This window comes from Neocloeon triangulifer, unplaced genomic scaffold, assembly GCF_031216515.1.
Source record: "Neocloeon triangulifer isolate White Clay Creek 2 clone unplaced genomic scaffold, ASM3121651v1 ptg000014l, whole genome shotgun sequence".
Classification (NCBI taxonomy): Eukaryota; Metazoa; Arthropoda; class Insecta; order Ephemeroptera; family Baetidae; genus Neocloeon; species Neocloeon triangulifer.
In genome coordinates, this window is record NW_026775556.1 from 18,833,709 (window position 1) to 18,845,107 (window position 11,399).

Sequence of the window (11,399 nt, forward strand, 5' to 3'; positions counted from 1 at the left end):
CTACGTCATCACCAGTCATCACGGAGCCCCGCCCTCCTACGGCTCCGACGAGAACTTGCTCGTATTGTTGAGTTTTGCGCAAACAACAGTAGGTTTATCTAACTTATTTGATACATATTTATGCAATTAAATCGGCTGCCGAAATCGTGTGGGGCTGTAGGATCGAGATAGAATATTGGTAAGCATCAGTTTCGCCCTCCTTTTAGTTTCATCGGTTTCATTCATCCAAAGATCCTTAGTTTAATCAGTGACGCCCACAGCGCCGCCATCGGTAGGGGACCAACCAAGGATGTTTTTTACGGTTTTTTATGTATAGCCCGTTGTTGAGCCCGTTTCTCCAACCGGCGGTCAAAATAGGGGGAAATTCTTGAATTTTCAAATTGCCCTACAATCGCCGAAACTTTGCCTATCTCCCTCAAAATCGACCCCCGCGAAAACGGAAGTTTTAGCAAACCACCGGTTCCTTCTGACAAAAATAAAACGTTTTAAAATTTCAAAATTAAAAAAATCGAATACAAACCATACCCCATGCCCCTGCATGAAATGAAACCAGTTGAACGACGCGCACGCCGGGTGCAATAAAACCAATAATGCACCATCAATGAACGCACACGCCGCCGCCACCAACGCGCGCGCCCAGGTATATAACCTCCGAACGCGAAAATAAAACATGCAAGCCAGGTAGAAATTTCACCCTCCTCCCCCTGAATAATAAAGCAAACCATTCCATTTTTAAATCCCCAAATCAGTTTCGTTTCGTCTTCCGACGAGAAAAGAGGTAAGCACTTTTTCACACATTTCACAATTATGTCAGTTTTGTTGAATTTGCTTGGAAATTTTATTCTCAAAATCAAGCTTCGCGCATCCCACGTTTGAATCGGTGGAGGGGGAAATAGCACCCAATCAGAGGCGAGCGCTTATACATTGCGTGAATGGAACTTATAGCGGCGGCCTTTCGAAGTGGCGGGAAGGGGTGCGCGATCTTTGCTCAAAATTAAATTAATTCCAATTTTCTGTATTTTAAAATTAAGAACAAAAATATTGTAATTTAATTTTAAAAATATTTTGAATATAATTTGCATGTTAATTTTTCAAAATGTAATTAAAATTGGTTGAATTTCATTTCAACAGCTACTCGTGAATTAGGGTTGCAACCGAAACTAGTAGAGCAGGGATAAACTGTACCATGCAGAAACAATTAAGTTGCTCATCTCCACCGACGAGGACCGAGGAAGCCGGATTTTATTTCAACAAATATGACCACCGCGGGTGCCAAAAGGTTCCACAACAACAACTTCAAGAACCTAATATACAGAAAGTGTTTCAGAGTTTCGATTTTTACAGTAATTATACGCAGAGCAGCCGATCATATCTTCAACGCGTTTCAATGGAGAACATTTGTGCCCACGCAACAAGTTTTGGCCGATCCATATTCTTTATTTGTGTGTCATTTCGTGCGGCTTATTACATTTCAGTTTCATTTCCACTTTCACCCCCTTTGTGTAAGCGGAAAATTTTGTAATGTGAAACAAACAAGAGACAAGAAAAAATGCGAGTTTTCAATCTTGTGATTTTCTTTGGAGTTCTTCTTGCCGTTGAAGGATATGATTTGGGAGCGCCAGTCACGTACTGTAAGTTTTTAGTATTCTTTTGTACTTTGAATTATGTTTATAATTAACATTTTTTCTCTACAGTAATGCTCATTGACAAAACGCAGCAAGTGATTCCGCAAGATTTTGAAAGCAAACTGCGAGATTTGCAATTTTTTAACACAGACAAGCACGATTTAATTTTGAGGTCAATTATATACGATGCCAGAGTCCCGGAGGGATCTTTTCGCAAAGGTTAAGTGCAAAAATTAATGATATAATAAATTATCCTCATTTTTATCATCGATTTTCCATTTTCCAGCCTGCCAAACCCTGATTACTCCATTCAACGCAATTTTTGATTTTACTCTCGGTGGCTGGCCGAAAATAAAAGAATTGACATCTTATACTGGCACACCTTACCTTCAGGTGGAGCTCACAAACGGCCCTTTCTTTTTGACTGTTATTGAATACGTCCAGTCACTCAAAACTCAAAAGGCAGCTTTTATTTTCCAGACGGAAATTGGTACTGCGATTTCCTTAATAATAATTGTTTTAAATAAAATTATATTTTTTAGATATGATATCAGCAGAGTATGCTCTGGGTGACGAGTATAATTTAGAGGTGCTTTATTTTGTTGGTTTGAATGAAGACAGCAAAAGCTTCATGAAGAGCAGTTTGGACTCAGACAATGTCATTGTAATTTTCCACGATTCTAACAAAGTGACAGAAATTTATAACCAGGAAAGTGATTTAATCATTTTTTTTCTTTTAATTTTAAAATTATAAGTTGTGCTAATTAACTTTTTATTTATACAAACTCATGTTAAGAACAGGTGATTGAATTAAAATCAGTTGCGCCTGAGAACGTCATCGTGTGCTTGCTGGACTTTGAAATGAGTGATGCCAAAACGGACTTGGCAACCCTGGGGCTGAACCTTCCAGACGGGGCTGTTACCCTGATCAAACCGTCCATGGCGCAAATGTGCTGCCCGTTAATGAGCGAGCGGTCAAATTTTAACTGCGACTGTTCCTCTAAAACCAAAGTGAGTCAATCCTAAATTATTACGAATTAATATAATCCCATAAATATGCAAGGCTATTTTTTTGCCAAAATATTTATTTGATTGCAATATAAAAAAATTTTTTTTTTTCTTATTTTAATATTCACAATTTCTTCGTTTTTATCTACTCACTTTAATATGTTCAATTTTCAATCGAGTTGACTTTGCAAGTGTTTGATGTATTGAATGGCCGCTTTGAGCACGTCCACCTTGCTGAGTCTTTTCTGGCTGGTGACTTCGAGAAACTGGTCACTCGGCAGCATGCTCCGCAGTTTCTCGAAGCCCTCGTTGACACTCCGCACCCTTTGGCGCTCCCTTTCGTTCCTTCGCCGCACCCCCGAGTACAACTCGCACAAGCCGAACGTGTCCACCGGTCCCAAAAGGTCGCAGTCCGGCAGGGGGATTTTGTTCTCCGGACGAAAAGGGTCTTTGGCGGGCGCGACGTCCGAGCAGGCGTCCAACTCTGATAGAAAAAAGTCGAAACTGGACAGCGAGCTCTCGAAACCGCTGCTGTTGTCCATCTCAAAACGCAGACTATTTTCTCAGCCGCTCTCTCGAAAGGGAGGAAAAGAAAATCACGCACCCTCTCGGGGTGGTGCGAGCTGTGGACATAACCCGTTTGCGCATTGATTTGTTTGAACCACCACTGTCCTTATGGTTGGACTACGAAGGTTTGTGAAAAAGAGACCGGATTTGAAGTTAAGAGCTTATAAAGCTTCAGACTTTAAAAACACAAAACAGGAAAATGTTAGAAATTTAAAATCGCAACCACGCTGCCATTTAAAATTTTTAATTTAAATTGTGCACAAAAGAGTTGTTTTTTTTTTCAATTAAATCTTTGATATTTATTGATATTATATTTAAATAATAAAAGTAAATTAATTTTGCTCGCTAAATGTATAAATGATATACTTTCAATAATGGGAGCTAATAAGTTGGAATGATATTTTAATGAACTGCAGAAGGACCATTTTTTTAAATAAAAAATTATAAGAAATTGGTCCTGCTGCAATTCTGAAAGTAGGGTGAACCATAGAGAAATTAATTCTAATAAATATATTTAAATGACATCATTGTAATAAACATCAACGTAAAACTTTTTTTACCATCCATTTACATTAAAAAATATATATAAAAAAAAACATATAAAAACAATTTATTTTATATAATTTTAATATAGAAAATAGAATAAGTAACAATATAAAATTTTTATAACTTGCTACAATTTTTGTTCAGCTTTTCAAACCTTATTGTCTGTGATTTCGGTCCCCCATTCCACAATGGGAGCAGTTATTTGACGGACAGACGAAAGTGCGAGGCCCTCCATCTAGTCATTATTATTTTGTTTATCCACAGACGGCGCACAAATATGTTTGCCTACTCATTACGCGTGCATAAATTATTGCACCTTTTGCTGTGAAAACGCCACTCACTCTCCTCATTATTGACCGCCGCATGCAAGTGGCCGCCGACGCACAATTGAAATGAAAATGTTTGCACCGCGTGTTATAATTTTCAAGATTTTATCACGACGACGCACGCGAGCATATAAAAATTTCAATTCATTCAATGCAGATCATGCCGCTGGTTTTGTCGCGAGTAGCCGACCTGTTTTTAGACATGGTGCGAAAAGATTTGTCGGTCATTCGACGGAAAAGACGTTCGTTGGACTACTGTCAATTAACGATGGATCAAAATTTGGAGGAGGAAGCCGTCATTCTCCACACCAAATTCCACAATTTGATTCTAGACGTTGATATTTTTTTAGTTAAAATAAAAATAATATTAATTAAAATCTTTCTGTAGATTCTTCCAAAGCATCAAGCTCTGGAATATGATTGGGACAAAAAAATTCTGGGCTACCAAACTGTTTTGGAAGTGGTGATGGTCAAGAAAGTTCCCCTTAATGAGACCAATAACAGCCGACGATCAAAACGACAGGCTAATAAAAACAATTACGGACTGCAGACCCATTTGAATCAAGTAGTGGCGCCTCCTGGCCCAAGTGCCGAGACGCCCAAAAAAATTTACGTTGTAGCCTATGCGGACGTAAGTTGAATATTTTTATTCACTATTAAAAAAAGCAACCTGCAAAGCACCATTGCTAAACAAGTTGCATACTTCTAACCACGAAATCTTACTCGAGTAAAAAATTAAAGGATGAACCTTGGTCATACAGAGACGGAAATGTTTGGTTAGGGTACTGTGTAGATCTAATGCAAAAAATGGCAGATATGATGAAGATCAGCTTCAACGTGATCCGCATAAATGAGTATGGTTCGAAGCAATCGGACGGGAGCTTCAACGGAGTCATTGGACAAGTTATTAAAGGAGTAGGAATTTAAAAAAAGGGTATTTAATTAAATTAAATTTATAATTTGTAGGACGTTGACATCGTGGCCGCTCCATTTGTGGTCACAAGTGAACTGGACGACGTGGTTAATTTTGTCGAGCCGTATTTTGAGCGAATAGGCCTCTCAATAGGTTTGATTGCTTTTTATATCCCATTATTTGAAATTAAAATTTGAAAATTTTTAGCAACCATGATTCCACAGATTTCCAAATCGCTGTTCAAATTCGCGACCGTATTATCACCAGCAGTTTGGATCAGTACGTTTGGTGTTTTGGGCGCAATGAGCGTGGTGATCTACTTGTTTGAAGTATTTTCACCCTTCAGCTATAGGAACGACCCCGCACGATATCCGTTCCCCTGCAGGTTGTTAAAAATTAAAACAAGAAATTTCTCCAAGTAATTAATTAAATTTCAGAGTTTTTAATTTTTACGAGAGCGTGTGGTTTGCATCCACGTCTTTCACACCCCAAGGTGGTGGCGAATGTCCTAGGGTTTGTCAAGTTTTTTCCATATATATAATCTAATGATTATTTAATTGAATAAAACTGAATTCAAGGTTGATTCATGGTTCAAACAGAAATTATTTAAAAAGAACTACAGCGCACTTTCAGGGACTGAATATGCAAGTTCGCAGTATAATGTGGATAAATAAACAACAATTGAATGATAGTTCTTTTTTATTAATAGTTGTTTGCATTTAAATTTGGTTTTTCCGTGATGCTTTTTTAGTTAATTATTTATTTCTATAAAAAAACCACTATAAAAAATATCAAGAGAAAAAGCGAATTAAGATAAAATTATTAACGCTTAAAAATGATTACTTAACAACTTTTTCCCCTGAAAATAAGGCGCAAAACGTATATTTTCAGCCTTTGAGCGTCAGAGTGGTGATTTTTGGCTATTGGATTTTTGTTGTGCTGATGCTGGCCACGTTCACCTCAAACTTGGCCGCCTTTCTGACGGTCGAAAGGGCCCAAAACACACTAGATTCTCTTGAGTCAATGGCCAGACAAACACGCGTGGCTTACGCAGTGCAGAAAGGCGGACGAGCGTACAGATACTTTGATAATATGAGAAATGCCGAGGATCTTTTATACAAGTAGGGTGAAAATTTTGAATAAAACTAAGTGTTACTAAGTGCTGTGTTTGCTTTTAAGGCAGTGGGTGGATAAAGTTGAGGCGGCGACAGGTACCGATGTGAATACTTATCGAACGTGGAACTACCCTATACGGGAAATGTACAAAATCGTTTGGGAGCAGTTGAACCGAAACGGAGCTGCCGGATTACTTGATACGCCTGCTGAGGGAATCAGGAGAGTAAGTTTTTTTTATTGTTCTTTCGGCCTTTCAATAAGAAGGTTGAACAAGGTTTTGGCAAAGCCCGACGGCTCATTTGCTTTCATTCATGACTCGCCGTGGATCAAATATGAAGTTTTGCAAGATTGCAGACTAACAGAAATAGGAGACATTTTCGGGGAGCAACCAGTGGCTTTTGCAACGCAATCAGGCGCTGACGACTTAGCAAAATCCTTGACTGAAAAGTTTGTTAAATATTGTTATTTATAATTCATATAACATCTGAAATTAATATAAATATTAATTTCATTTTTTTTTACGGAAGTTCAAAAATTTGAAAACGTTTTAACCAAATTTTGAGCTTTATTATATTTTTAAACCAGCTAGTGGAAGCTATAATTTATTTTATAATATCCTCACTTTCAAAATTTAGACTTCTTATACTTCAACGAGATCGCTATCTTGAAGAACTTTTGGCCAAGCATTGGAATCAAAGCTTGAGAGCAAATTGCGATGGTGACACTAAAACTGAAGGCATTTCTTTGGAGAGCATTGGTAAAAATTCATTTTTATTTTCGTCGTCACACCTTAAGCCTCGCTATTTTCAAATTTAGGCGGAATTTTTATTTTCACTTTCGGCGGACTAGGAATGGCGTTCTTTATAGTTCTACTAGAGGTGCTTTATCAGCAGCGAGTGATGGCCAGAGCTAAGAAGACAACTAGAGCCATGTTTCCACCACCCAATAAGATAAAACGGAAGAAAAAATCTTCCATCGATTTGCTTGCTAACAAGAACGGCAGTAATGAAAATTTGCAAACCGACAAAAAGGTTAAAAATAAATCCAAATAATTTTTTCGCTCTTTAAAACTGGAATATTGTGAAGGTAAATTTCAGTTGTAATAGTGATAAACTAAATAATTTATTCAACAAAAACAAAAGTTATAAATTATATTCGCACTCTTGTAGATAGTATACAGACAATAAAAAGGTGTGATGCATTTTAGTTGTTTCAGTTTTCATTTTTCTACCTTCCTTTTTTGGGTTTTCACACAACCCCCTCTTATTTGATAAGCCGTGCAGATTGACTGCTTATCTTCCAAGTCCAGCTTGCTGGTGCACAATATTAATAAAAACACTGACTTTGTACACACTTATAATTATAGATAATCTGAGTCCAACGTTAAGGAAATTGACGAGTGTCAGGACAACTTACATTATTGACCAAGACGTATTAATCTTAAAATTACGCTTCGCGCGGGCAAATCTTCTTAAGTATGAGCTTGAAAATTGCTCTTAAATTATCATTCTGGCCAGCATTACCCTAAGTGAAATTCAATATTCAATCGAGATTGGAATAAATTTCATATAAGCTAAAAGGAATCCAGATTAACAATCACAAATTTCGTTTTGAAAACTGATAGCCAATTGTCAGGGGCGTAATTAAAATAAACGATTTCAACAGTCTACTTTGAGTAGTTTCCACCCACCTTATTTACGCCCCTGTCAAATTTTATCTCATCAGCTTGCGGAAGTTCTCCAGCTCAAAGATGCTTGTTGACAATCGACCAAACGCATTGAATAGCGCCACAATTTCCATCCTGTGCAGTTGGAATTCATTCCTGCTGACCTTGGTGATATCCATGTTTTTCAAGACCAGGTCAAAGCGACCGGAGAACAGGATTTTCAAAGCCGTGCCCAACCCTTGAATCTGAATTATGAACATAAATTTAGTTTTGATATTTAAAAGGAAAAGTTTTGATTTAAAGGTTTACCTGGAGTTTGCCCCATAATTTGCACTTTTCACAACCAACGCAGTCCATTATTCTGGAAATGTTCCTGAAATGCTGGCGGAATTCATTTTTCAGCTTGATGGCTTGCTTTCCTCCATTAAACATTGTGCTCTCGTTGAAGTGGTGTGGAAAACCTCTGAAAGTTTACAATTACAAATCAATTACTTGGAAATTAAACCAAATTTGAGCCAACATACTTGATGACTTTCAAGATGTCCCTTACAGCCTCCGAAACCATCTTGTCCTCCTCAGATTTGCCAGTGAAGTATGATTCTCGTAAGAGGTAAGGAGAAGCTTTGGCGATGGCTCGCATTTCCAAAATGTAGAGGAAATAGAGATTCTGAAGCCAGTTTGGACCTTCGCCTTCTGTGTGCTCAGGACTGAATCTGTAGAAATTTATGTTTAAGAAAATATATAATTCATGATAAGTTCTAAATCAACCTTCTGTAAAATTCAGCCAAATTTGGACCCCAAGTTCCTCCAGGAGATGGCAATCCAAGAGAAGATTTATCTGTCATATAAAATTTATTTTAAATACTGTTAAAATAAAAATTTGAGTAGTCTCACCAGATAACAGATATCGGGAGCTCAAGTGAATATTTATGCTTGAATGCAGTCCAGAGATGGCTCTGTAGAAACTTCTCTTCTCCAAGCACATCCCTAAAAGGTTTTGGTATGAAAAAAAGCAAAATAAAGTGCAGAAATCCCCACCTTGCAGTTTTGCCGACTCAATGTAGGCTTTGAAGGTAGCTTTGGGCCGGAAGCAATTTTCTCGGTAAATGGAGTGCCAAATTCTGTGCGCACTATCTCCTTTGTAGCCAGTGTAGCGCTCCGGGTTGAGGCTGAGGTCAACGTAGGCAGCATTTGAGCCGAGGTAGCCACTTTCGTCACAGAAATTTTCCGAATTTGAATCGTCAAAATGCTCCCACTCGAGGAAATGTGCGTGTGCAGCAGCGCTGTTTTAGCAAATTAAATATTCATTGAAATACTTGTTGGCAAATTCATCAAACCTGATTGTGGTGTTGAGGTATCCCAACTCGGTATCGGTATCACAGCCCTCGTGGAAGTTTTGTGCCTCTTCGGTGTACTGGGGGAGATAAAAAGGAATGAGGTTATTTTAACTGGAGACAAGCGCGGTCAATGAACTTCTACCAAAAGAAAAAAAAAGTTTTCTGAAGAAGCGTGATCTGAATTTTTTTAATTATTTGAAATTAAAAAAATACCTGCACGTAAGTAAAAAACAAAAAATACTTTAAAATAAAAGAAATCATGGATAACTCACACTTACCCTGTTCTTCTTGCTGACATTTTCAGCACCACCCTTCAACCCAGGCGGAATATCTGACTGTTAAAAAAAAAAACTAATAAACTTTCATAATTTTAAATTTTTTATTTTACTTCTCCGCATGTTTCAACATGACAATATCTGATTGCGCACTTGCTGTCGTCACTCCAAAAGGGGCATTCACGTCCCAGGTCAACCTATTTTAATTTTCGAAATTTCAGTGAAAATTTATATTTACAATTAATATGAACTGCACCTTGTAAAATTTGAAGTAGTCATGGGACAAAAGGCTGTTTAGCCTGGGGTAGAGTTGGTTGTTGTTAAAAGTGTCAACCGTATCAACATTGCACAGGCAGTCATCGATTCCTCCTTGCAGCTGTGAATTGAACAAAGTGTGTGCTAATTATATTTAATAACAAGTCAATTTTAAATATAGATGTTGTGAAGTTATTTCAATCAGAATGTATTATTTAAATTTTGGATGCGATGTTGCTTTTTAGAAATTACGTAATCAGGCAGACAAATAGAATATAAATCAGTTTCCTGCTGTTTCTTTTTTCAAAAACAGAATTTTCCAGAGCCATATTTTTCATTGAAAATAAGAATTAAAAAATAAATGGAAAATAATTGCAAAGATAATTTTTGCGCGTCGGGGAAATTTCACGCCTGATAAGAATTTTATCAAGTAATGAGAGATTAATTTGTTTATTATAAATTTACATAAGAGCAATTTTTACTTGTCACTGTAATGCAATTGAATATTATTTCCCTTTATTGAATTGAAAAAAAATTCTATAATAATTCTCGCATTTTAAAATTTAATTAAATATACCAAAAATGATTTTCAGTATTTGGCTGCTTTAAAAAAATAAAGAATAAAATTGACATTGGCAATGAATTCTTGCAATAGAAATTTGAAAGTAGTATAGCACCGTTAACGGTATACGTGCTTGCCGGCATGATTCACCTCAACGGTATAATCTCAACATACATATTATTTAGAATGAATTTTGTAAATAATATTAATTTATTCAAAAATATATATCATTGCATTTAAAACTGTTCATTATTATTAGAAAACTAAATTAAATACCTATAAATAGTGTTAAAAATTGCAAATGATTTTCAATTTAATGTTTAATTCAAACATTTATTTCATTTGTGTGGTGATAATTATTTAATTTGCATTTGATATATTGTATAAAAGAAAAAAAAATTAAAAAAAAAACAGACTACATCACTTAACGCTTTTTTTGTAAATACATTAAATATTTCGACTATTACATCATCAATTATTATTAACTCTGAAATTTTTACTTGTATTATAATTTAAAATTCCGATTGATTTATGTATTAATTGAAATCAGCTATCATAGATGTAAATTGGAAGTCATACATAGTTATTTTGGCTCTAGTGCAAATTATATTTTGCAATGTTGAGTGTGTGTTAACCCGCTTTATATAATTGAGAAACAACAATTATGAAGAAAATGCATAAAATAATAACGCACGGAGAAAAATGTCGATCTCAGCATTAAAAATAACATGTTACGTACTCTGTCAAGATGAAATGATTTATTGAAAATCTGGTACAAAATGAAACAAGGTGATAAGCTGTGGTTCAAATAGGAAACAAAAGCAAACCTTGCAGAAGCACTGGTCATGGTCGTCAAATGCCTGCTGAACGCCAGGGATGCTGGGGAAGACACCGTCCGAGAGGGACGTGAGCCCCAGCACGAGCAACAATAGGGTCACCAGATTGCACATCTCGCTGGTCTCATGCCTTCAAAATGACTGGCCGGCGTGACGGAGTTCGCACGTAACCCAAAACATGGCTTTTATCGGAGGAATTGCACCTGGATGTGCACTTGTGTTGTTGTGCCAGTAACAAAAACACACGTCATCCCAGGCCAAACGGCGAGGCTCCTTCCTCGTCTGACCTTGAATTGCAGCTGTTTTCGGAAATACGCACCACGCCCCTCTTTTGTTTCTTCTGCGAACTTGAAATAAAGCACAAAAT

The 11,399-nt window shown here is 36.8% G+C and overlaps 2 protein-coding genes across 10 annotated transcripts; one reads left to right on the forward strand and one right to left on the reverse strand.

The window, feature by feature from the left end:
• The first annotated feature begins 27 nt into the window (after window positions 1–27).
• LOC132202061 (ionotropic receptor 25a-like) lies at window positions 28–7,298 on the forward strand. Of its 8 annotated transcripts, none has more exons than XM_059628746.1 (18): window positions 28–178; window positions 1,132–1,279; window positions 1,328–1,631; window positions 1,695–1,844; window positions 1,912–2,115; window positions 2,168–2,331; window positions 2,424–2,636; window positions 4,230–4,406; window positions 4,461–4,703; window positions 4,814–4,987; window positions 5,039–5,138; window positions 5,193–5,370; window positions 5,423–5,498; window positions 5,877–6,106; window positions 6,165–6,324; window positions 6,376–6,548; window positions 6,737–6,858; window positions 6,918–7,298. In XM_059628746.1, exons 3-18 carry the CDS (start codon window positions 1,550–1,552, stop codon window positions 7,151–7,153), a joined length of 2,682 nt encoding a protein of 893 aa, XP_059484729.1. In that variant the 5' UTR covers window positions 28–178; window positions 1,132–1,279; window positions 1,328–1,549; the 3' UTR covers window positions 7,154–7,298. The 8 variants fall into 8 exon arrangements, 7 of the variants coding, with proteins under 7 accessions (XP_059484729.1, XP_059484727.1, XP_059484724.1 ...); XM_059628744.1 differs by having other exon boundaries at window positions 1,345–1,631; XM_059628741.1 differs by having other exon boundaries at window positions 1,132–1,631.
• On the reverse strand, window positions 7,205–11,360 carry LOC132202062 (ero1-like protein). 2 transcript variants are annotated; one of them, XM_059628749.1, is made up of 11 exons: window positions 11,024–11,360; window positions 9,636–9,755; window positions 9,493–9,576; window positions 9,377–9,439; window positions 9,105–9,181; window positions 8,806–9,050; window positions 8,662–8,754; window positions 8,536–8,605; window positions 8,292–8,480; window positions 8,077–8,230; window positions 7,205–8,012 (listed from the first exon to the last, which is right to left on the reverse strand). In XM_059628749.1, the coding sequence occupies exons 1-11, from the start codon at window positions 11,144–11,146 to the stop codon at window positions 7,815–7,817; spliced, it is 1,416 nt and encodes a 471-aa protein (XP_059484732.1). In that variant the 5' UTR covers window positions 11,147–11,360; the 3' UTR covers window positions 7,205–7,814. The 2 variants fall into 2 exon arrangements, with proteins under 2 accessions (XP_059484732.1, XP_059484734.1); XM_059628751.1 differs by having other exon boundaries at window positions 9,383–9,439; window positions 11,024–11,354.
• Between the last annotated feature and the right edge of the window lie 39 nt (window positions 11,361–11,399).